General features: G+C 39.0%; 1 protein-coding gene across 4 annotated transcripts; it reads right to left on the reverse strand.

The window, feature by feature from the left end:
• Window positions 1-2,275: 2,275 nt before the first annotated feature.
• pigq (phosphatidylinositol glycan anchor biosynthesis, class Q) lies at window positions 2,276-21,528 on the reverse strand. Of its 4 annotated transcripts, none has more exons than XM_036590418.1 (11): window positions 21,480-21,528; window positions 17,632-18,342; window positions 15,072-15,203; window positions 14,260-14,380; window positions 12,839-12,965; window positions 10,190-10,343; window positions 8,379-8,490; window positions 5,418-5,498; window positions 4,787-4,901; window positions 4,578-4,639; window positions 2,276-2,676 (listed from the first exon to the last, which is right to left on the reverse strand). In XM_036590418.1, the coding sequence occupies exons 2-11, from the start codon at window positions 18,297-18,299 to the stop codon at window positions 2,524-2,526; spliced, it is 1,725 nt and encodes a 574-aa protein (XP_036446311.1). In that variant the 5' UTR covers window positions 18,300-18,342; window positions 21,480-21,528; the 3' UTR covers window positions 2,276-2,523. The 4 variants fall into 4 exon arrangements, with proteins under 4 accessions (XP_036446311.1, XP_036446314.1, XP_036446310.1 ...); XM_036590421.1 differs by lacking the exon at window positions 21,480-21,528 and adding an exon at window positions 20,815-20,891; XM_036590417.1 differs by lacking the exon at window positions 21,480-21,528 and adding an exon at window positions 20,291-20,887.
• Window positions 21,529-23,049: the final 1,521 nt, after the last annotated feature.

Below are 23,049 nucleotides of genomic sequence, written 5' to 3' on the forward strand. Positions count from 1 at the left end.
TACAATCCATTAGCTAAACCAACAAGGACAGATGTGCCATGGAAACAGTGTAATCTATTTAGCATAAATCGCGTAGGAATGAAAGGCACCTGAAAACTCTATACCAACAGCCTGCGTTTGCCCTTTAAACCTGCCTGAAGGTGAACGAGCCTCTGTGGGATTGTCTGTATGCTCACATTCTGTTAACTGTAAATGCAAACACAAGCAAATAAATGAGAGCAGAACAATACAGAGAGGGCAAACAAGTATTCAAACACTTTAGTTTGTGTTCTTAAATATTTAAGATTAAAATTCAGCTTAATTAAATGGTTGAGATGTAAACAACGTGGTTCAGAGTGGTTCAGAGTGGTTTGGTGTGAAACGCTCTGTTCTAGAGAAACTTACTGAGTCAGAATTGTGACAGTGGTGGTGATAGGAACCAGACGTCCACCTCTAAAAGCTCCCTCACAGAAAGTTACTATACGAAATGGTTATGAATTCACTGCCTGATGACTGAGACACTGTTTTATGATAGTTCTGAGAAGATTTTGGCCTTAAACTCCATTCATGGTGGAGGGATACATATTATGCAGGGCGCTGTGAGGCAAAATAGTCCCCAAAGAAAACTTATTATTTCAGATTTTCCACTATTTTCCATCATCAACATTCCATATAAACTCAGAAGACTCGTGTTGGTTCACTGGTGGTTCTGGATAGTAAATAAAATGTCTATATTTGTGTTGTAGTCATGGCGACCCCTGGTTCCTATCACCACCACTGTAAAGGAAAAAACAATCAGGAGTCAGTAAACTTCCCTGCAAGGCACCAATTCACACCACATTTACAGATTTTCTTTTGACTGTACTTGTAGAGCTTAATAGAGCTGAGCCAAGAGAGGCCGTGGGTTATTGCAACTTTATCTGGGGAAGGATGTTCTTTGGCCCGACGCGAACCGCAGTAACCCACTGCCTCGAGTGGTTTATTGCTTTTATAAAACGCCATCCAACATTAAATATATCAAATGCACAGTATTTTAGATAATTATTATTAATAATAACCAACATAAACAAGTATTCCGCCAAGAAATGTAGTTCCTTTAGAGTATGGTATCGTTGCTAAGCAACCATTGACCGCTAAATGAGAAGAAGAACATTCGGTCCGTTTTAAGTATGAACAAAGGAATGTCAGTATATTTCAAATGAAAGTAATGGCCAAATACTGTTAGATGAAAAACACTGACCAAGTGTAAGAGACCATTTTAAGGCAAATATGAATCAAAAGGGGATTTATTAAGAGTTCTCTTGATGATTAACAACATATAAATGCACAATCAGATCATTTTAGCTGGATTAATAATACTGATTCACTGATTACCACAGCTACACAACAACTACAATTAAACAGTGATTGGCACACAGGTCAGTGCAGTGACCATCAAAATTCAGTCTAGTTTCTTATTTAACAGGGATTTCAGATGTGACAATGTTTAAAAAGGCCTAAACAACATTATATGTGCAGCTTTACCCAAAAACCCTGTACACAAATGATACTGTGACCACATACGAATGGGACATTTGTCAAAATTAACCAAATGACTCGATGGCTTCGCTAATTATTTTGAAAAATGGCACATTTATCATCATCAGAAGATGTAGAAACTATGCTGACACTACAAAGTTAGTCAATGATCAATCATTAATATTAATCTGCGTAATAATTAAAAAAATAATCATGATCTCAACATTTACGTGAACTTATTTCTATACAGGATTAAAAAAGCAACTAAGACTCAGCAAAGCTTGAGTTGAAATACCTGAAGAAGAGAGGAATCCACCCTTTAGACAGCTTCACTTATCAAACCTCTTTTAAAGGAGAATTCCACTAGTTTGCATAATTACATGACTAAGGTGAAGCCATTCAGAGTGGTTTGGTGTGAAATGCTCCGTTCTAGAGTCAGAACTGTTCACAGTGGTGGTGATAGGAACCAGACGTCCACCTCTAAAAGCTCCCTCACAGAAAGTTACTACACGAAATGGTTATGAATTCACTGCCTGATGACTGAGACGCTGTTTTATGATAGTTCTGAGAAGATTTTGGCCTTAAACTCCATTCATGGTGGAGGGATACATATTATGCAGGGCGCTGTGAGGCAAAATAGTCCCCAAAGAAAACGTATTATTTCAGATTTTCCACTATTTTCCATCATCAACATTCCATATAAACTCAGAAGACTCGTGTAGGTTCACTGGTGGTTCTGGATAGTAAATAAAATGTCTATATTTGTGTTGTAGTCATGGCGACCTCTGGTTCCTATCACCACCACTGTAAAGACATCTGAACCATTTCACACCAAACCACTCTGAATGAATCTGACCACTGAATTATGCAGACCTTCTGAAAAATAAGTGGGATTTCCCTTCAATCCTCTGCCACTACACCACCAGGCAATGAATGAAAGCACCCCAGTATCTCTGAGTGGCTGTGGGTGGCTTTCTGGCCATGCTGTCTGCCCAAGTGGGGGTTTCAGCTGTGCCTTTTGCTGCTTCAGTCTGTCTTGGTGCTCTTTTGCCTCCAGGGGTAAATGAGCTCGCCTACGAAAAGCTTTTTGCACAGGGCGGCCCACGAGTCCCTGGGGTAGCAGCTGTAGGTGGGTGTCCGGTAGCACTGGAGCACAGAGCTGAATTTCAGAGGGTTTATCTAAAGAGGGAGGAAACAGAGATTAAAATAAATACATAAAACTTAGATATGACACCAAAATCTGATTGAGAAGCTGGTCACACTTTATTTGGACAGTCCCCTATAGTTGACCTACAGATATTTAAATTATTAACAGACTTTCTGGTGATGCTCAGTTGAGGATCAACCACATTATGTTTAAGTTTAGGGTTTAGGGTTTGATTTAACAAAATCTTTCACACCTTTTCACCCTCAACTCAACTAGTTGCATTTAATAGATATTCAGTTGAATGTTACTTATAGATGGACTGAGCATCTACAAAGTATCTACTGTGGACCATCATGTTAAATAGTTACAGAGAAGCCTCCATACATGTTATTTGTGATTACAAATAATAATGGAATATCTGGTTGTACAATAACTATCATTCTGCTGAGCTAAGAAATGACTTGCGCTGCAGCCAACCGTTACTACTTTAGCACATACAAGAACAGAAAATGGACACATTAAGAAAAATCCGGCTCCGTGCCCCCATGAGCGTCACCAAGGGCGACACTGTGTTTATTTCTTGCTCTACTCAACAATCTGATGGAAAATCTCTGTCTACACGCTCACTACAAGTAATCAGACCCAAAATTACCCACATGCGTAGAGAACCGCTTAGTGTAGATGTTTTCAGTGAGCAGCGCTTGTGTTTTTATTTGCTTTAAAATGATGTCAGACTCAGGAAAACGTCCTTCACATGTCCTTATTAAAGAAGGCCGAGAGGAGGACGTCGTGTTCTGAGACACATAAGCTGGACGTCCGTCCCACCGCCGTCTTTTAAATATCAGAGCATAAACTTCGTCTCCTCTGCAGACCAGTTTCTGCTCCGCCATGTTGAATGGTATAAACTCTCACTATGACGCGACGAACATGATCAGAACGGACTTAAACTTTCCGATAGGGAATGTAATCAGATACAGGCGTTTACACGGATATTATTCTTCTATTTAACGGATTATTTACAGGATTACCCACCTCGATCAGTCGGATAGAAACTGTATTCTGAATGGCCTCAATTGGACTAGAATATTCTGACTGAGGTGTTTACATGGACGCATTCTATTTCGATTGATTTCGGATTATTAACTGATTATTAGGCTGAATGTAAACGTGGCTAGTGGCAAGGAAAAACTCCCTAAGAGTAAGAGGAAGAAACCTTGAGAGGAACCAAGACGCAAATGGGGAACCCATCCTCCTCTGGTTGTAAAAACAGTAAAATATCTGGTTTGTTGTTGTCCGTCTACCCCAAACACTTGAACACAGCATAAGCATAAGTGAGCTTTTCAGTCGGCAGCTGTGATAGAACAACTAAACAAACTGGAATCAGCCAAAACCAACAGAATACAATTCAGGAAACAAGACATGGGCTGTGAAACGCTTTACAGACTGACTGGAACTAAACCACATTCAGCTTCATCTGGAAAGCACAGTTTTATGGCTCCATCAGGCAAAAGGGGTCTATTTTTTTCGGCGGAAGGAATCACCGTTATTAAAGTACTTTTGTTACAATATTCAGGGCTTATTCACTTTACTTTGTTCTTTATTTTGCTGTCATATAAAAGCGGTAATTAGCGTCGTATATTATCAATTGATATGTTGTCGCTTCTGGAACAAAATCACATAACTTTAAAATCGTAACTTTACAGAAAAAGCAAACTTTTAATGTATGAGATTTCTTCCTAATTCATTTTGGGCCATTTCTCTTTGACACAGTGTAAAATGCAATTTTTGGAATATTTCTTTTCTGTTCCTTTTTTTTCCTTTTTTATTGTTCAGTAAAGTTCATTTTAAGCTCAACTCTGATTACTCTAATTTAGTACATTACTGGATTACTAATATAGTCGACAGCGACAGCCTTATTCACGTTTAACCTTACCTCCATCATCAGGTGCAGAGGAGCGCCAGGCTCTTCACTCAGTACTCGGAATTTAACTCCCTCTGAAAAGCATGGATGAGGTTAAAATAGTTAAAATAACAATAAGGTGGTGGTTGAGTATCCATGGAAAGGACCTACACACTTTGATGAACAGTTATGGTTTTCCATATTGGAAAGAAAAAGGTTGTGTTAATGTTAATAAGACTCACCTGCCAGTCTGTAGGGCCTGCACACACGGAGGCCCATAGCGAACAGGGGAAAGGAGTTAATGAAGTCCACACTGAGGTGAATCAGCCCCTGGAACATCACCACCACCAGGCGCAGCTGCAACCACATCAAGACAGCACCACTTAGGATTGTGCTGACCCACCACGACCCAAGTCATGACTTCATGTTCATTTCCATCTCAGGACTCCAAGCCACACAGGGCTGGACGATTTGGGGATTACGATTTTTCTGACCAATATCATGACTGCAACTTAACTTTTTTTATATATCGCTGCTGTCGGAACAAAACCTTGTATCTACATTTTTGTATATTTTTTGTACATTAAAAGTACAGTATGTTTTTTCCTTCTCCTGTAAAGTTACCATTTTGGAGATACAAGGGTTTGTTGACAGCAGCGATATATAAATTAATATCCAGGCTTGCTATTTTGGCTGTTATTTTGACCAGAATATCCAGCCTTGACGCTAAAACGCTGGACTGCCGGTTGACAATTCAGACTATAATTAAAACTGCAGGTCTTTCGGTTTGTAAATTGCACTCTTTCTGCAATTTTGATATTAAAGCTATTTATCTTTCAGCTCTAAAGCCACTTCAAAGTTTAAATCACTCACCAGCGTAAAGACCAGGTAATACAGAGCAGTGGTGGGCAGCAAAAACAGCAGGACTGTGAAGAGCAAAGTGCCAATAAAGAGCTGCAGAAAGAATAAAAACACACGATGAACCATTTCTGTATATGTTTACACACTGCACAGACAAAGACAGAGAACATGTATTTGTACAGAGATCAAATAGAAGAGAAACTGCAGCAGTTATGCTACTTGTATTCTGGTGTTAAATAAGTAATAAGTAAGTTAGCCTTTATTTGTCCCACAACTGGGAAATTCACCTCCGCATTTAACCCATCCGTGCAGTGAAACACCACATACACACTACTGAACACACACGCACACACTAGGGGGCAGTAAGTCCATTTGCCCGGAGCGGTGGGCAGCCCTATCCACAGTGCCTGGGGAGCAGTCGGGGGCTGCACAGTTGCAGATCGAGTGCGGGTCATTATAGTTATTAATTCCTTAAACTCCTAGATTTATGACTTCCTAGTGGTGCATAAACAAAAAAAGATGAACTAGGAATAAAGCAAAAATATAGGCTAATGTAAAATATAAAATGCAAGATATTAAAATAAGGACTATATAATTAAAAATAAAAAAGTAAAAATAGAAAATGAAACTATAAAATACTTAATTATCAAAAAGTATAATAAGTAAAATAAAAAAAGGTGGATATAAAAGAATGTAGCAGCTGTGGTTTTGCACATGAGGGTATTGCACATATGTGAACAGGAGTATTTCTATTTACAGTGCAGTTTAATGATAAATATAGTATAGTAAATATAATATAAAGTGCAGATGAATGTAAACATCTTAATATCCCTTGAGTAATAAGGCATATTATTCAGTAATTACTTGGCAAACAAAATCTCGTGTAACAGATCTGAACCTTCCAACAGTCCACAGACGGCACTCCAGCAATGGCTCTGTGCTCCGGCAAAGAAAATCACAATAGGCTGACTCACTGCACTTGATACGAATCCATTTCAAATTGCTCAGACTGAGGGATTCTAAATGCTGTAAAATGGGCTCGAGCTCTAGTCTGACCACATTCAGTACATAACGTGGTGCCAAAGATATACAAAGAAATAAAAGAGGCAGAACTGCAGAGCTGGTGAGGCACAATTCACTGCAAGCATGGCGTACAAGGGTCATTCTACAGAAACGTCCATTTAAGTGTCCCTAGTGTTTACAGATATATTACACTTGAAAAACATGTCAGGGTTACAATTTATTTACATTTTAAAATAAAACAGTAATCTATTTTAACAATTACATCTTCTTGAGCCTCAATTAGCAATATCGGTTTTTAAATCAATTATCTAGAACTTCAAGCACCACAGAAGCTCGTCCTCACAGTCATATGTATAGGCTGAGGCCATATTTTGAGGTAAAAAACATGTTTTTCTGCAATTTTAACTGCAATAATCTCTACATGACTATGGAATATATAAATTAAATGACAAAGAAAACAAATGGCAAATAAATATTATAAAACATATAATGACAGTTGTCCCCAGGAGTCGTGTCACTGGTGTTACCGTGTAACAAAAAATCTCTTATTTTGAAAAAAAATCACACTGATCACATCACTTGACTTCCTTTTACCTGTTTTCTGAGGATTTATAAAGAAAATCGCATGGTGAGTCCACTGAAGTCAGCTGAAGTCACTGGTGCGACCGACTTTATTCTTTATTCTATTCTTCAATTGTGAAAAATTGAACACAAATGGATTAAATTCCATATTTTAGTGGATATTCCATGATTGACATGTGGTTTGATGCTCTGTAGCAGTTATTTTGTAAAATGCATTGTTCATTAAAATGTCTCTGGTGTTCCCTTTATTATGAGTAACACCAATGAGGATCGGTAACACCAGTGACTCCTATGGAGAGAGAGAAAAGTGGACGTTTCTGTAGAATGACCCATAAATAATAATTTAAAAACAAACTGGATGTAGAGTGACCGTTAGATTAATTTCACCTGACATTTTTTTTTTACAAATAATTTAAGCATGGTACAGCAATGTTTGATTGATTGACTGACTGACTGATTGATTCTTTTACTGTCACATGACACGTCGGTGGTAATCGTATCCAGTGCATCAAGATGTAATTCAACTCTGCTGTAGCTCAAAACACATAAACAGCACCAAAAACGGCTCTTCTATTGTTATAAGCTTGACATTGCAATAATATAAGAACCCTGTCTACTGCTATATAGAACCCTCTTCAAAAAGGTTCTACATAGAACCATCTACAGCACGTTCTCCAACAATCTGAAGAATTCTTTCACGATGCAAAGAACACTTTGAGCACTCAAAGAACCCTTTGCATGGTTAGAGTTCTATATAGAACCGTTTTCTTTACTAAAGAACACATGAAGAACCATCTTTTTTTTAAATGTGTATGTTTCCCTGATCTGTATGTAAAATACAGGGGTCACAAATGCTTAAATAAAGCATAGTTTGGCTTTTTATTGTAAAAGGTTGTACAAAATAAAATAGAAAATAAAATAAATATTGACTGAATAGTCAATATATGGTCTTTTGTTGGAGAGGCTCATTTAATTTGCTTGCTGTTTATAATTTTTGACATTTGCTGATACAATCACTCTAAATTTGATGTTTACATGTTTTATTCCATTTACTGATATTTACATTGTTTTACTTGTTTTGGCTCTTTTTTTTTGCATCAATTTTCAAAAAGATGAACTTTTAAAAGGTATTTATGTCATTCTCTTTTCAAAAAGACTCCTGGCTTGGGTTTTGCATGTACAAACCAAACTGTGGCCCAGAAACCAAGGAACTAACCGAGCCATGAAAGAGGTGAACTTGAACACCTCAACAATAAATATATAGCTGAGTATTTCGGAGGAATGGAAGCCTGGACCTGCTGAACCTGTGAATTTAAGGGGTTAACTTTCTCTCCTGACTCTGGGCAGAGAAGAGCAGGTGGTCAGTACCTGGTCCAGGTCGTAGGAGCAGGAGTCCACACGCTGCCTCAGCACGTTCCACTTCTTACCCCGGAAAAGACGCCAGAGGGAGGACAGGCCGTAGATTTTCAGACAGTAAAGCCTGCAGAGAGAAAGCAAGAGAGTTTTTAATGCACTAAAATGTAAAGCATGAATACTAAACTTCTACAAACATTACTGTGTAAAAGCTTTTTTAGTGTTGGTCAGGATGTTAAATAAACAAAACTGAGCTCAGACAAACTATAACAGAACGGATGCTGCCCTCTGCTGGTTGAAAATATCAGTCATAATTATAAAACGCACATTGGTGACTTTAAACAAGTGACATGCAGCTTTTTAAGGTCTCAGTGTGTGTTTTGTAGTTGAATTTCCTTTAAAGTTGAGTTATGAGGACATTTTAAGGTCTCAGTGTGTGTTTTGTAGTTGAATTTCCATTAAAGCTGAGTTATGGGGACATTTTCAGGTCTCAGTGTGTGTTCTGTAGTTGAATTTCCATTAAAGCTGAGTTATGGGGACATTAAGGCCTCAGTGTGTGTTCAGTAGTTGAATCTCCATTAAAGCTGAGTTATGAGGACATTTTAAGGCCTCAGTGTGTGTTCAGTAGTTGAATTTCCTTTAAAGTTGAGTTATGGGGACATTAAGGCCTCAGTGTGTGTTCAGTAGTTGAATTTCCTTTAAAGTTGAGTTACGAGGACATTTTAAGGCCTCAGTGTGTGTTTTGTAGTTGAATTTCCTTTAAAGTTGAGTTATGAGGACATTTTAAGGTCTCAGTGTGTGTTTTGTAGTTGAATTTCCATTAAAGCTGAGTTATGGGGACATTTTCAGGTCTCAGTGTGTGTTCTGTAGTTGAATTTCCATTAAAGCTGAGTTATGGGGACATTAAGGCCTCAGTGTGTGTTCAGTAGTTGAATCTCCATTTAAAGCTGAGTTATGAGGACATTTTAAGGCCTCAGTGTGTGTTCAGTAGTTGAATTTCCTTTAAAGTTGAGTTATGGGGACATTTATGGGCTCAGTGTGTGTTCAGTAGTTGAATTTCCTTTAAAGTTGAGTTACGAGGACATTTTAAGGCCTCAGTGTGTGTTTTGTAGTTGAATCTCCATTAAAGCTGAGTTATGAGGACATTTTAAGGCCTCAGTGTGTGTTCAGTAGTTGAATTTCCTTTAAAGCTGAGTTATGGGGACATTTTAAGGTCTCAGTGTGTGTTCAGTAGTTGAATTTCCTTTAAAGCTGAGTTATGGGGACATTTTAAGGCCTCAGTGTGTGTTCAGTAGTTGAATTTCCTTTAAAGCTGAGTTATGGGGACATTTTAAGGTCTCAGTGTGTGTTCAGTAGTTGAATTTCCTTTAAAGCTGAGTTATGGGGACATTTTAAGGTCTCAGTGTGTGTTTTGTAGTTGAATTTCCATTAAAGCTGAGTTATGGGGACATTTTAAGGCCTCAGTGTGTGTTTTGTAGTTGAATTTCCATTAAAGCTGAGTTATGGGGACATTTTAAAGTCTCAGTGTGTGTTTTGTAGTTGGATTTCCATTAAAGCTGAGTTACGGGACATTCTAAGGCCTCAGTGTGTGTTTTGTAGTTGAATTTCCATTAAAGCTGACTTTTGGTGGTATTAAACTCAAACTGTGATAAATCACATTTTTATCATTATCAAATATTCCTACACTGAACTATGCATAATTGTTTTTAAAAATCAGTGAAATTCCCCCTAAAACGCCGCTGCTGCCGTGGTGCAAAACTGTCAAAAAGATAAATGCCACAATACGCCTCTAACCCGGGCTAGCTGTGTTGACACTGCTGGCTCACCTTGCTCCGTACACATAAAAGCAGTAGATGTGGAAGGTCAGAAGTGCCACTATGTCTGAGAGCACCGAAAGGGCAAAGGTCAAACCCAGGCAAGCGGAGAGTCCGACATACCACAGGATCATCTCGATAAAGGGAGACATCAGACGGATGTAGCCTGGGGACACAAACAGGTGGGATAGCGGCATGAACACGTCGTGTGTTGAGTAAATAGCTAATTAGCTTCTGTTCATTTCCAGCAGGTCTGTCGTAACCTGAACCAACATCTGCCCAAGAGACGTTCGCCTACTCCAACACCACATTCACAGAGCTGGAAACAAACCCAGCCAGCTGTTTTGAGCCACATGAAAGGCATCTGTATTTGAATGGGGAATTAGACATACTGGGGATTCTGTTTAAGACATACACGTTTGCTTTTCATACCGACAATCACAAAGGATGAATGAACCAAATGGGGAAGCTAAGTGTGCTCTAGACAGCTGTACTCTGACAGGAAAACAGTTTTATTACCCTACTGCAACTGTGCATGCAATTGCTCTGTGCACAAATGTGTTTCCGTTGCTGTTTCCAGGTTGAATGCTTAAAAATCCCATTTTAAATAATGAGAAACTATAAGGATCTTTGTTTAGAGTCACTGCATAATGTTGAGTATCCAGTAAATGACAAAATTTAAAGATCATTTACTTCACAAAAAAAAAAATACACCCAAACCATCCTAACAGTATGACCATTAAGACATATTCAAAATTTATTCAAAATAAATACAAATATTGAAATAAATTCTATTTATCTATATATAGAATTAAATTAACAAGCAGCACCAAAAAGCTTTACAAAAGAAAATATTTCTTAAAAACCTTAATAAGAACAGTGGGCTTCATTCTCCAGTATCTTCCTAAATTTGTTTTTAAATGTGTTTTTGAGAGACGTCTACATCAGATTCATGACATGTTCTTAAGGGAGAACGATTTTTCAATAAATCTGTATATTGAAATGGCTGAGATGTAAACAAACTCATTCAGAGTGAAACGCTCCATTCTAGAGAAACTTTCTGAGTCAGAATTGTTCACAGTGGTGGTGATAGGAACCAGACGTCCACCTCTAGAAGCTCCCTCACAGACAGTTATCACATGAAACGGTTTAATATACGCTGCCTGATGTCTGAGACACTGTTTATGATAGTTTTGTGATGAAGTTTTGGCTTAAAATGTATTTTAATCCCCTTATTTTAATCTATTCATGGCAGACAGGTGTACGCAGGACGTTGTAAGCCAAAATAGTTCCCCCAGAACCGTATTTTTCAGGTTTATGACTACTTTACCTTCGTTAACATCACATATAAAACTCTCAGTACAAAGTCAGGTTACTTTACACCTTGTTTAAGACCTTGTTTCATTCAGTAACATTAGAAAACGTCAGCCGGTGGAACAGGACTCAGTGACACCAGGAGGACCAGCTTGGCAGAAGGGACCACCACAGTCACCACACCTATATGTAATAATCACAGTAGTTGCTGTTCAGAATTCTGAGAAAACCTGATATACAGGGAGATTAACTCGAAAGAGGCCCCGGATATTCTGTAGTAACTCTCTCTAGGACGAAGTAATCTGAATAAAACAATGTGCAATGTGCTCCTCAGTATATGAGGCTTCGAACAAGCCGGGATATCTCTGCATCGGAGCGTTGAGGTAGGCGCCGGACAGTCGTGACGACGTTTAACCTCTCTAACGCTTGCCGATACATTCAGGAACATGGAGCGCCACGTCGAAATGTGTCTGGCACATCGCATGTAATGCAATCGATTGCACAGACGTCAAGGTATGCAGCGTATTTTTTTGGTTCAGATTGCTTCACCCTAACAGGAGTTACAGCAGAATATTCGGGGCCTCTTTCGAGTGAATCTCCCTGTATAATTAGTTCAGAATCCGACCAAACAGGTTTATTTAAAAGGATAAAAAAGCACAAGTGGCCACTCTCTGCGCTCACAATGTGGACATTCTGACAAAAACTCACAGCAGTAGACACAAAACAACGCATTGTCGGTGACGTATAAGTGGGCAGTATGACAGTATTTGTAATTTTTGTGATAAATAACATCACAATATATCACAATATGCTTTTCTGATCATCTCATGGATATCACCAGTACTAACAACACTCCCCAACTGCATGTTTGATTACAGAAGGAGCTCTGCTGGTCCTGGTTAATCACATCCAGCACAGCACAGTGTGCGCAATACTGAAATCAAATCACTGAATTTATAGTTTTGACAGTGTTTCAAAACATGGCACTACTTTGTCTTTTCCAGCTTATCAAATGTCAGGAAAAATATATTATTACATTGTGTGTTGTGAAAACCTCTTAAAATATTGTGACGTTGCATTTTTGCAATGGAACAAAACCTCATCTCCAAAATGACAATTTACAGGAGAAGGAAAAAACATACTCTGCTTTCAATGCAAGCCAATGGAACCAGACTTTTTTCCAAGTCATTTTTGGGCCGTTTCTTTTGGTCCATTCATCATGAAATTTACACAGAATTTAAATTTTTTTAATTATGTCAAAAAACGAAAATGACTAAAAGGGAGAGACAGGGTTTTGTTCTGACAACAGTGATATACAGGCCAGAAGGAAAACAGACTGAAACTTACTGATCCACAGATGGATGTGGTAAAGGAAGAATCTCCCCAGCACCTGGTCCAGGGCACGGTTCATCTTCAGGCCAGCAGGGGCGCCCATGAGCCACTCCAGCAGCTCCTGCAGCTCCTTAGCCACATGCTGAAAAATGTAAACAGCAAAAAAAAATTATTTTAATGTAAACTGACCACAGACTGTCAGGGTTTCATATGTGTAGTTAAACTGGTCTTGTTAGGCCTCGTCAACGCTCTGCAAACACAGTCCTGCTGTACAAACTCAATGTGTTGTGTTCCCTGATTTTGGGAAACTCTGGAAATTCCAACATGCTTGGGTACAATGGATGGAACACACATGCGAATCACTGCGCAGGCAAATTCAGGAAATTTTTTCGATTACAAATGTCACTTTTCAATTGTTTTCATGACGGCATGTGATCCTGATACATCAACATCGGTGCTTTCACGATAACACACGACCGTGATTTGGTCACCGTAGATCATCACAGCCGTGATGTTATTGGCGATAACACACTCCTCGAGTGTTCTACTGCTTTTATACAACAGTTAAATAATTAAAGTAATAAATTAATAAACTGGGCCGTGAACGCGCCGTTTAATATGTTTTAATGTTCGCAGTTCCTTCACCAAATTATAGTTCCTTAACAAGCAGCTTGTTGCTACGTCAGAGTAACGAGCTCCGGCCACTCGCTGCACAGCCGGCAGTTCGTTCTCCAGCTCCTTACACTGAATTCCCAAACTGTCATCACCACTGAGCAGCTTTTCAGTCGGCAGCTGAGACAGAAGAACAGCTAAACAACCTGGAATCAGCCAGAAATGAACCCAACACCATTCGCCAAACGTGTAGTCTGATCTTCAGAGTCTGACCAAATGAGTCTGAGCCATAAAACTGCCCCAATATCAAGTTCAGCTCAGTTTTGTCAGTTTTTGCCAGATCAGTATTAATGTTGTTTTGTTCCAGCCAGTCTGTAAAGCATCTTACAGCCCATTTAGTTTGGCGAATGGTGTTGGGTTCATTTCTGGCTGATTCCAGGTTGTTCAGCTGTTCTTCTGTCACAGCTGCCGACTGAAAAGCTGCTCAGTGGTGATGACAGTTTGGGAATTTAGTGTCGTCTCATCTTCAGAGTCTGACCAAATCGGCTGTCGGTCAAATGTGATCTTAAAAGTGTCCATTTTCTGTTTGTGGCAAAGAAAGAAGTAGAAATGTTCAAATGGCTTGAGCGTCTCCTACAGCTGTCACAGTCGTTGCTTAGTAACAGCGTCTCAGCGGAGTGATAAAGTGATGTTATGGCAAAATAACAGCGCGGTTAGAACGCTGCTCAACCAAACAGCTTGCGTGGCCGGAACTAACTGTTGTATATTAATACACTATCTAGGTAGAAAGTATTATGTTGTGTAGTAAGTGTAAAACTACTTACGTCAGCAACTGGCACTAAAGTATTGGCGAGCTGGCTGATACGATTCTCTCTGTAGAGCCAGGAGATCAGCACCAATCCAAGAGCAATGTCCAAAAGGAAGGACACAAAAATGTTTGCCTTCCTAAGAGGGGAAAAAAGCACAGCACACCACTCTAAAATAAGCCTAGTATATACATATATATACACAATATACATTACTTAAAGCATGTGATAATGTATTAACTGGCTTTACTTGTCGAAACGTACATGCAACTTTGGGTGCGAAAAAACTTCATGCAACAAAATTGCACTTGAGTTGCACAATTTAGGTGTCCTTTGCTGCAGTAGTTGCAAGCATGTCAACTTAGTCAAACAAGCCAAAGGCTAACTAGTTGCAAGCAATATCATTTCTGTGCAACTAGTCGGTTACACAATTAAAAAACAAGCAAAATTGCATGCAACATGTTCAACTACTTGTATTTTTTTAATACATCAAATCTTGCTTGATACACAGTCATCTGGAAGGCATAATTTACACATTTGCAGCATTTTCATATAATTTTCTGAGCTGCCATTGCTGTTCTAGGTCTGCAGTTCTGTCTTTTGTCTACATATTTATGGATGTTTACTCTATATTTGACTATTAAACCCGTTTTGGTGTATATATTAAGGTTTAAGTTGAGACACTTGCAGCTGTCATTGAGTATGAAGCGAGCTGCAGGATGCTTTACATTATACCAAGCGTAATTTTACATTTTTCAAGCAAGTAAAGTTGCATGAAAGTTTTACTGGCAACTAAAGTTGCATCAAAGCTCTACTGTGTGATTATGTACCTCATGAATTCTACGTGCGTTGTGGCTTTCTTGGTGGAGAAAACAGTTTGAAAGTGATCCGTCCTGTATCCCGACTGAACACAGGTAGACAGCTTGCTTGAGATGAACTGCACTGGCCACGTATGCAGCAACCTGCAGCAGATAATACTGTAGATTAGTGGAGCTCAGAGACACACATAGATGAATGTGGTCACACTACATGTATCCATGTGTGTCAGTGTCGTCTGATGAATGATCAGCCATTCAGTTCATGTGCTGTAGCTCATTCAAACCACTGTCCATTCATGTGACATCACATCCTTGTGCAACTCTGGGTCATATTCAGGTCATCAGTTTTGCTGTTAGAGGTCTGAGAAGTGTGAACTTCTGTATGATGTGGACAGTAATGATTCGAACTACTACAAATATCCTATAATAGCTGATAAATTCAATAATGGCTTGTATGTTCTCAGTTGCCTGTTTAGGGCTGACAGACAGGGCAGCTTCACTGTTTCAGTGCAACTTGCTAAGAAAACAAATATTATCTTTTAGTATTTCAATTAAGTTTTATTAAAAAGTAAGATAAATAAACAATATTGCAAAATACCCCTACTAATAGATAATAATAAACACTTACGATGTTTGTAATAGCAGTAGTAAATAATAATAGTCTGTAATCATTACAATTACAACAATAACAATAAATAAAAGAAACTAATTTTTATTATTATTTGGGTCATTTCGATTTGCGAATTTGGGTCATTTCTGATCAAATTTTACCTAGCGCCCGCTAAATTTTGTATGTTTTAATTAAAGAGATCTTGAAAACAAGTGCAGTCGTGGTTATCTTTTCAGAAATTGTTATTCTAGAGTGTCTTTGAGCTGACAGTGTGATAATTTTGACGGTGATTCATTCTTTTCGTCATTATGAGTAAAAATAAACGATTAGCATTAGCCGAACATGTTTTTTATTGATTTTCTGTCCTCACGGATTCATGTTCAGTGCTAAAACTCTGATACACAGCAAGACAGGCTTTATTTTTAATTACAAATTGAGTTGCATATTTACTATCAGATATTTTTTATACTCAAAATCAATGTAAACTGAAAGCCCTTCGTTTATAATATGAAGGCTGAAAGCAGAGATGTAATATAACAGTAGTGAGTGGGTTTGGATTTTGGAGCTGGGTCTCTGGCTGACTGATGGTCACAGGTGGATGAAATCACTCTGGAGGGTGAGGCGGAGTCTGATGAGTGATCTGATGTGTGAATCATGTCGCTGTTTCAACCCTTCGTTGGAATATGAAGGCCAAACAGCAGAGCAATAATATTAGGATTTTCCAAGCTGAATTACTCACTGATGCTGACGTCACAGCTCGATGACATCATGGTTGCTAGTTAGGGGCGGGTCTGCTGAATGTCCTGATATGTGGATCATGTTTTCTCTTAAACCGTTCTGAAGTTATGAAGACTAGAAGTGACCTACCATTTTGCCCGGGTCTTAAGGGTTAACAGCTTAAGGGTTGGTATTACTTCGAAGTAAGATTTTCCCTACAAAAGCCTTTCTGAGGTACTGGATCTCAGAAATGTTATAATTTGTATTAATATCTACAGCTTTGATTTTTCTGTAATCCACTTTGAATTGCCACTTTGTATGAAAGGTGCTGTACAAATAAACTTGACTTGCCTGAACAAAAAAGATGGTTCTTCTTGGTTTAGTTTAAAAAAGGTTCTATATAGGATCATGAACACTCAAAGAGCATTTTGCATGTAATGAAGGGAGCTTTCCATCATGAAAGCTTGACATCGTAACATTAGAACCTTTTTGGGTGCTATATAGGACCCTTTTCAAAAAGGTTCCATATAGAACCATCTACAGCACATTCTCCATCAATCTGAAGAACCATTTAATGATGCAAAGCACCCTTTGATCATGCAAAGGATTCTTTGGATGTTCATGGTTCTATATAGAACCATTTTCTTTACTAAAGATCCATTGAAGACATCTTTTTTTAAGGGTGTATGTTTCCCTGATCGGTATGTAAATAAAGGGGTAACAAAAACTTAAATAAAGCATAGTTTGGCTTTTTAGTGTAGAATAAAATAGAAAATAAAATAAGTGACAATCCAAAAAAGGCTGAAGTATATCAATATATGGTCTTTTGTTGGAGAGGCTCATTTAATTTGCTTGCGGTTTACATTTTTGACATTTGCCGATTGGTACAATCACTCTAAAATTGATGTTTACGTGTTTTATTCCACTTACTGATATTTACATTCCCTCTGTTTTGCATCAATTCCCAAAAAGATGAACTTTTAAATGGTATTTATGTCATTCTCTTCTTGAAAAATCTTCTGGTTTGGGTTCTGCATGACTTGAACTGCAGTACAAACCAAACCATGGCCCAGAAACCAAGGAACTAACTGAGCCATGAAAGAGGTGAACTTCTACAACTCAACAATAAATATACAGCCAAGTATTTCTGAGAAATTGAAGCCTGGACCTGCTGAACCTGCAGAGGGACCCTGTGAATTTACCACCTTTTCTAAGAGTGTATTGTATACACTGATGCTGTCTCACCTGAAGCTACACAGCCACTGCCACACAGACACCAGCCAGGTGAGAACTACGCAAAGCGGGACGGACGCTTGCTTGAGCAGCTCGACGATGATGCTCGCCTCCCTGCCTTCGGACTGCCAGTGCGTGAGCTTCAGAGGCCCCTCGTCGTACCTGTCGAGAAAGAACAGGGGCTGGCTCTGAGCGACCGTCTGAAAAACCACGCGCAGCTCTGAAGAGTCTTTCTCAGAGCTTTTCTCCTGTATCGGGTGGAGCTGGGAGAGCATGACCTTCCTCTGGTCGTAATGAATGAAGATGACTTCTTCATCATCCTCCTGGTCAGCCGGAGGCGTCCCGTTGTTCTGCACCACCCGGCACGTGAAGGCTCTCTTGCCGCTCTCGCGACTCAGCTGAAGCCAACGTGAGTGAGGGAAAATGGTGCTAAGGTCTTTCAAGAAGCTGTCCATTCCCTCCTGGCCGTCTTTGGGCTTACTCCACGAGCCCAGAACGGTCAGGTCCACCTGGGTCTGGTTCCGAATTTGGCTCAGATACTTTTTCACCTGGCCTGGTATGAAAGGGTAGTGGATGACGGCGAGAACCACAGCTGAGTCTTGGCCCGGAATCCAGCGACCCACCAGCAGGCCGCTGTCGGCAGTGTTGCAACACTTGGGGAAGAAGATTTTAAGCACCATGGCTGGTCCTTCAACACGTCCCACGGAGGAAAAATGACAATGTCTGCAGAACAAACACAAAAGAAATTCATTACAGCAACAGCTGAGAGGTTTACTAGGCATTAACAGAGCACTGATTTCAATACAGTTCAACTAACATTGTAACTGTGATTTAAATTGCAATTATTTTCTATAAATTAAAGCTCAGACCTGATTGTTTTGGCCAAGACCACCAGAATAATCACTCTTTTCTAGCCTGAGGCTTGACCCCTGAATACAGTGTGCCAGACAGCCACTAAGTTGTGGTTGTGACCGTTCAAAACAGGGTCATTTTCTCTAGAGATGTATCAATACAACATATTATATTGGATTGCGCCTTGCTTGTGGCTACTAATAACTATTAACGCATGAGCTTATGGCAAAAGTGTGATCAGGACACCATAAAGGACTTTTATTTTAAATATTGTACTTTTATACAGCTGAATGCTCTATTAAAGTGGAAACATTAACATTATTTATTTTTGCAGTATCAAACTTGTGTCTCATATCATATCAAATCGAACATTTTATTCATCATTAAATCGCGACTTTGTGATATTTTGTCTTTTGTGACATGTTGATGCTGATATTTCACTTTCAGAGATCTGAAAATGGAAACACGCTGTTTAACACAAGGCAGGTTTTTGTTTTGTTTACAGCTTTAAAGTTTTACACAAAGACGTGCGATTTTCTGTTCTGGCACCCATCAGTATGTTTATTAAACCTACAGGTTAAAACAAACAAGGGTTAAGATAAGCATCTAAAAGTTGGTTGTCATGCTCAAACTACTCACTCTTTTACTCACTCTTTTACTCACTCTTTTACTCACTCTTTTACTCACTCGTGGGCCACATCCTTGGTTTGTTCTGGCCCAGTATATGGCTGGGTCCTCTGCCCTAGATCTGGCCCACACACTGTAAAGTGAGTAGAACTGAAGGATATGGCCCAACTACACTGCTGGTCCACAATATTCACACCAGAATTGTCCCACAAATGTAGAAACAAGGAAAAACGGTACAAAGCTGTCCAAGATCTGGCCCTGTTCTGGCACGCATGCCTAACATCTACCTCTTAGTCCATCAACACTCACATAGGAAAGCCAGAATCGGCCCAAAACAAATTAAATACCTTTACCAAAACTGTCTGATATCTGGGGTATTAGTAGGTTAAATGTCTTAAACGTCAACTCCTTGGGACCACCGGTGGTTCCAAAACGCACTTCGTCATATTCTTCATAACTTTCATAAGCTACATTCTAAAGGTGGGGGTCGTATGAGAGCTGTAACTGTCTTCTATCCAGTCAAATAGATGGGTGATGTATTTTTAAACCTTTATAATAAAAGAAGCTGAACTCACTTTTTTTTTGTCTACTGAAAGTCGACCCATTTTTCACAAATCTGGGCTATAAACTATAAACAGATGGCGTCTCTTCAGTGATCTGCTCTGTAAACATTATTTTTATAAAATAATTGAAAGAGCGTCTAAGATTTTTGGCTGTCAGCAGTAAATTGTTAGCATACAGCAATATGTGTGATCATAAAACACGTTCTGTTAATCTAAGGGGAACTTTTATAAAAAAAAAAAAAAAATTACATTTATTTCATGCAGTTACTGAATAATTTGCCTTACGATTTGGTCATGTAAATTCAGATTGACAAACCAAAACATACCCTGGAGAATCAGAGGACCTTTTTTACAATGTAGGGAAAAAAATGCAGCTCTTGCGATGTAAAAGTTTGCACTCCCTTACATTCAATTTAAGAAACGACCCATCTTTCAGCCCCATTCACTGGATAACATGATTTTAAATGAGAAAAACATTGAAAATAAGTTAAATAATCGAGTAGTATTCAATCTGAATGAGAAATGTTAAGTCTATCGGCTCGATTTAAGAAGTTTTTCTCGCTAAGATGTCATTTATTTGGCACTGAATCGAGTCAGGAGTCGAAAATATCAGAGAGAGGAGAGCTTACCCAGCCAGAACTCAGAACTAGAGGAAAACCAGCCCAGCTGCTGCTGCCGCCCTCTCAATGTCCTTCACTGATCGACTCCTTCAGCTGTTTCCATAGAAACGAGCCCCGGGCACAACTGACACTCGCTCATCTCCGCACACAAACACGGCTAACACCAGCCCCGGGCGCTGACCGGCAGCGTGACCGGCACATTCCAGCAGCCTCCCGGCACACGTGTCACGGCGGAGGGGCGAGACAGACGCGACCGAGCCACGGAGTCCGTGAAGTTCACGTTCACGGCTGACTAACGACCCCGTTAGCACGTTAGCTTAGCACGCTCACCCGCTACCTTCTACCGCAGCTCGCCCGCCTGTCGAGCCATACTGGCCACCTTTCCGCGGCCCTTATCACCCAGAACCCGCCTCTCCTGAATCCAACCCTGCGAAATATACTTTAAAAGTGCTTCAAAGTCGAATTAACGCTTTAAAATGACAAATTTAGGAGCTGAAAGTAGCGCTAGCTAGCCCCACTGCCGTTGATGGTACCTTTAAAATAAACCGCCGGGTAAAACGAGGATCAGAGTTTCGTTCCTACCAATCTGAACAGTACGGCAATCATGGTACACCAGCTTTAGAGGTCTGTTCATTACTGGAGCATGCGTAGTTCTCACAAGGCGTGGCCACGAATTGATATATTGAGGCCACAAGTTAAGTTTCTCATCACTCGTGACCTTAATATACTAATTAGTGACGTTATTATAGTAATTTGTGGCCTTAAAATAATAACTTGTGGCCATGCCTTATTAAAAATACTCACTGTACAGTCACCTTAGGGGCTCTGTACCTTTAAATACGTTTAAATAAGTAAGTAAGTACAATGTTATGGCAATACAGTGTATATGGAGGCATTTTAGATCGCACAAATATAATTTTCTACCCAAAATCAGTGGCAGAATAGTAAGATAAATAATTTCACCAGTAAGCACAAATACTGTTATTATTTGAATGGGTATATGTATATACTATTATAAAGTCTCTCTAATTCACAGCTAACTTTTGACTATTGAGTGTTTTTTGTAGCGTACAGTTTGACTAATTTCTCTCAATGCATTTAAGAGAACATAAGGTTTACGTTTCTTTATCACTCGGCTGATAAACAGAATCACACAAGCAATGTTTCTTCACATTTGTTGGCTTTTTCAGCTACTTACATGCACAGAGAACCCCAGTCGCTCAGCACTGATCCTCAGAGAAAAGCACAATGACACTGCAGGACAGAAATGCGCCCACGTTCCTGATAACAACCTTCACGAAGATAAGAGCCCAAGTTTTGGAGGGAACTGAAGTCACAGATGTAATAACAGTGCTGTGACTGAGGCAGCTACAGAAGAGACACAACAGAGACGAAGCTACCTGCACTCAGCAAACAGGGCTCTGTATAGTACCCTTTTAAAAAAGATGGTTCTTCAAGGGTTCTTTAGTGAACAGAATGGTTCCATTTAGAACCATAAGCATTTCATGCCTATATGGTTCTTCGCATGGTGAAATAGTTCTTCAGATTGATGGAAAACGTGCTGTATATAGTTCTATATGGTTTTATATATGGTTCTATTGATACAAGTTTGACGTCATAACAGTATAGAAGAACGCTTTTTGGTGCTATATACCATTAAATCATGAAACGTTTCAACATAGAACTCGTGATTCTAAATAGAACCATTTCTTTTATCAAAGAACCCTTGAAGAACCATCTCTTTAAAGAGTGTACCAAAAAGGTTCTGTGGCTTGTAACAATAGTATAACTCTTGCTTCTATCTAGAGCCACACACTGCAGTTTTACTTCACAGAGAAGAGACATTTAACCATGTAAAGAACCATTTCTTTTCATTCAAATGGTGGTTCTTTAGTGTTTACGGTTCTGTATAACCAGTTCCTTTACTGAAGAACCCCTGAAGAACCATTTTTAAGGTGTACACATCTTTAAATTCCATAACTAGAGCTGTGCAGAGCATCATAAACCCGTCTTCCAGTAAAAAGTATCGTTAAAACAAAGATACTTCAACAGACGTACAAAAGTATCAGCTTAAAAACTAAATTACTGAGTAACTTATAGAACTTGCAGAACTTTTTAGTACGTCCAGCGTCTTTCAGCACAGTAAGTGAAGTTGGTTCAGCTCTATTTTTCTCTTTTTGGTCTAAAATAAAGCACTAAAGCTCCAAAGCGGAAGTTATAAGCCTTCACAAAGCAGCACAGATGCTGGTAGAAAGTTAACAGAATGAAATTAACCCGAAAAACAAATTAGAAACTACATGTTAAAGCATAAAAGTAGACTAAGTTTAAATTCTTAGAATCTTTTAATACAGAATAATAACTTACCTGATGTAGATTTGAATATAAACTACAAATAAACAGGTTTTGTTCCATATTTCAAGTTGAAAAGAAGTTATAATACAGTAAAATACTGTCATTAATTATTTACAATCGTTTACGACCAAGTTATTGTCCTTGAGACTGAACCACCACTTGATATCTGAGGCGCTCTGGACATTCATTTATTAATTACAACTTTATTTATGATGTTCTACAGCTTTCTCACTTTACAGTTACAGTCTGCCCATCATTCCGGAGAAAGTCCCCACAGATTCATACTGAATATTTATAATGTGAAGTTGCAGAAGACTAAAATCCTTTTTTACAATTAAACTGTGTTTATTTACTGTTATTAAAAATATTTCAAACGTTTCAACTTAAACTCCAAACATTCATCCATTCTTTCATTT

This window comes from Colossoma macropomum, unplaced genomic scaffold (assembly GCF_904425465.1).
Source record: "Colossoma macropomum unplaced genomic scaffold, Colossoma_macropomum, whole genome shotgun sequence".
NCBI classification, from domain to species: Eukaryota; Metazoa; Chordata; class Actinopteri; order Characiformes; family Serrasalmidae; genus Colossoma; species Colossoma macropomum.

What these genes read in the sequence shown, in the direction of transcription:
- pigq (XM_036590418.1), bottom strand. Translation starts at nt 18,299, where the DNA reads ATGGTGCTTAAAATCTTCTTCCCCAAGTGTTGCAACACTGCCGACAGC. An exon ending in GCTCCTACGACCTGGACCAG is followed by an intron (nt 5,499 to 8,378) that starts GTACTGACCACC and finishes TTCTTTCTGCAG; the next exon opens with CTCTTTATTGGCACTTTGCT. An exon ending in ATTACCTGGTCTTTACGCTG is followed by an intron (nt 4,902 to 5,417) that starts GTGAGTGATTTA and finishes ATGTGGTTGCAG; the next exon opens with CTGCGCCTGGTGGTGGTGAT.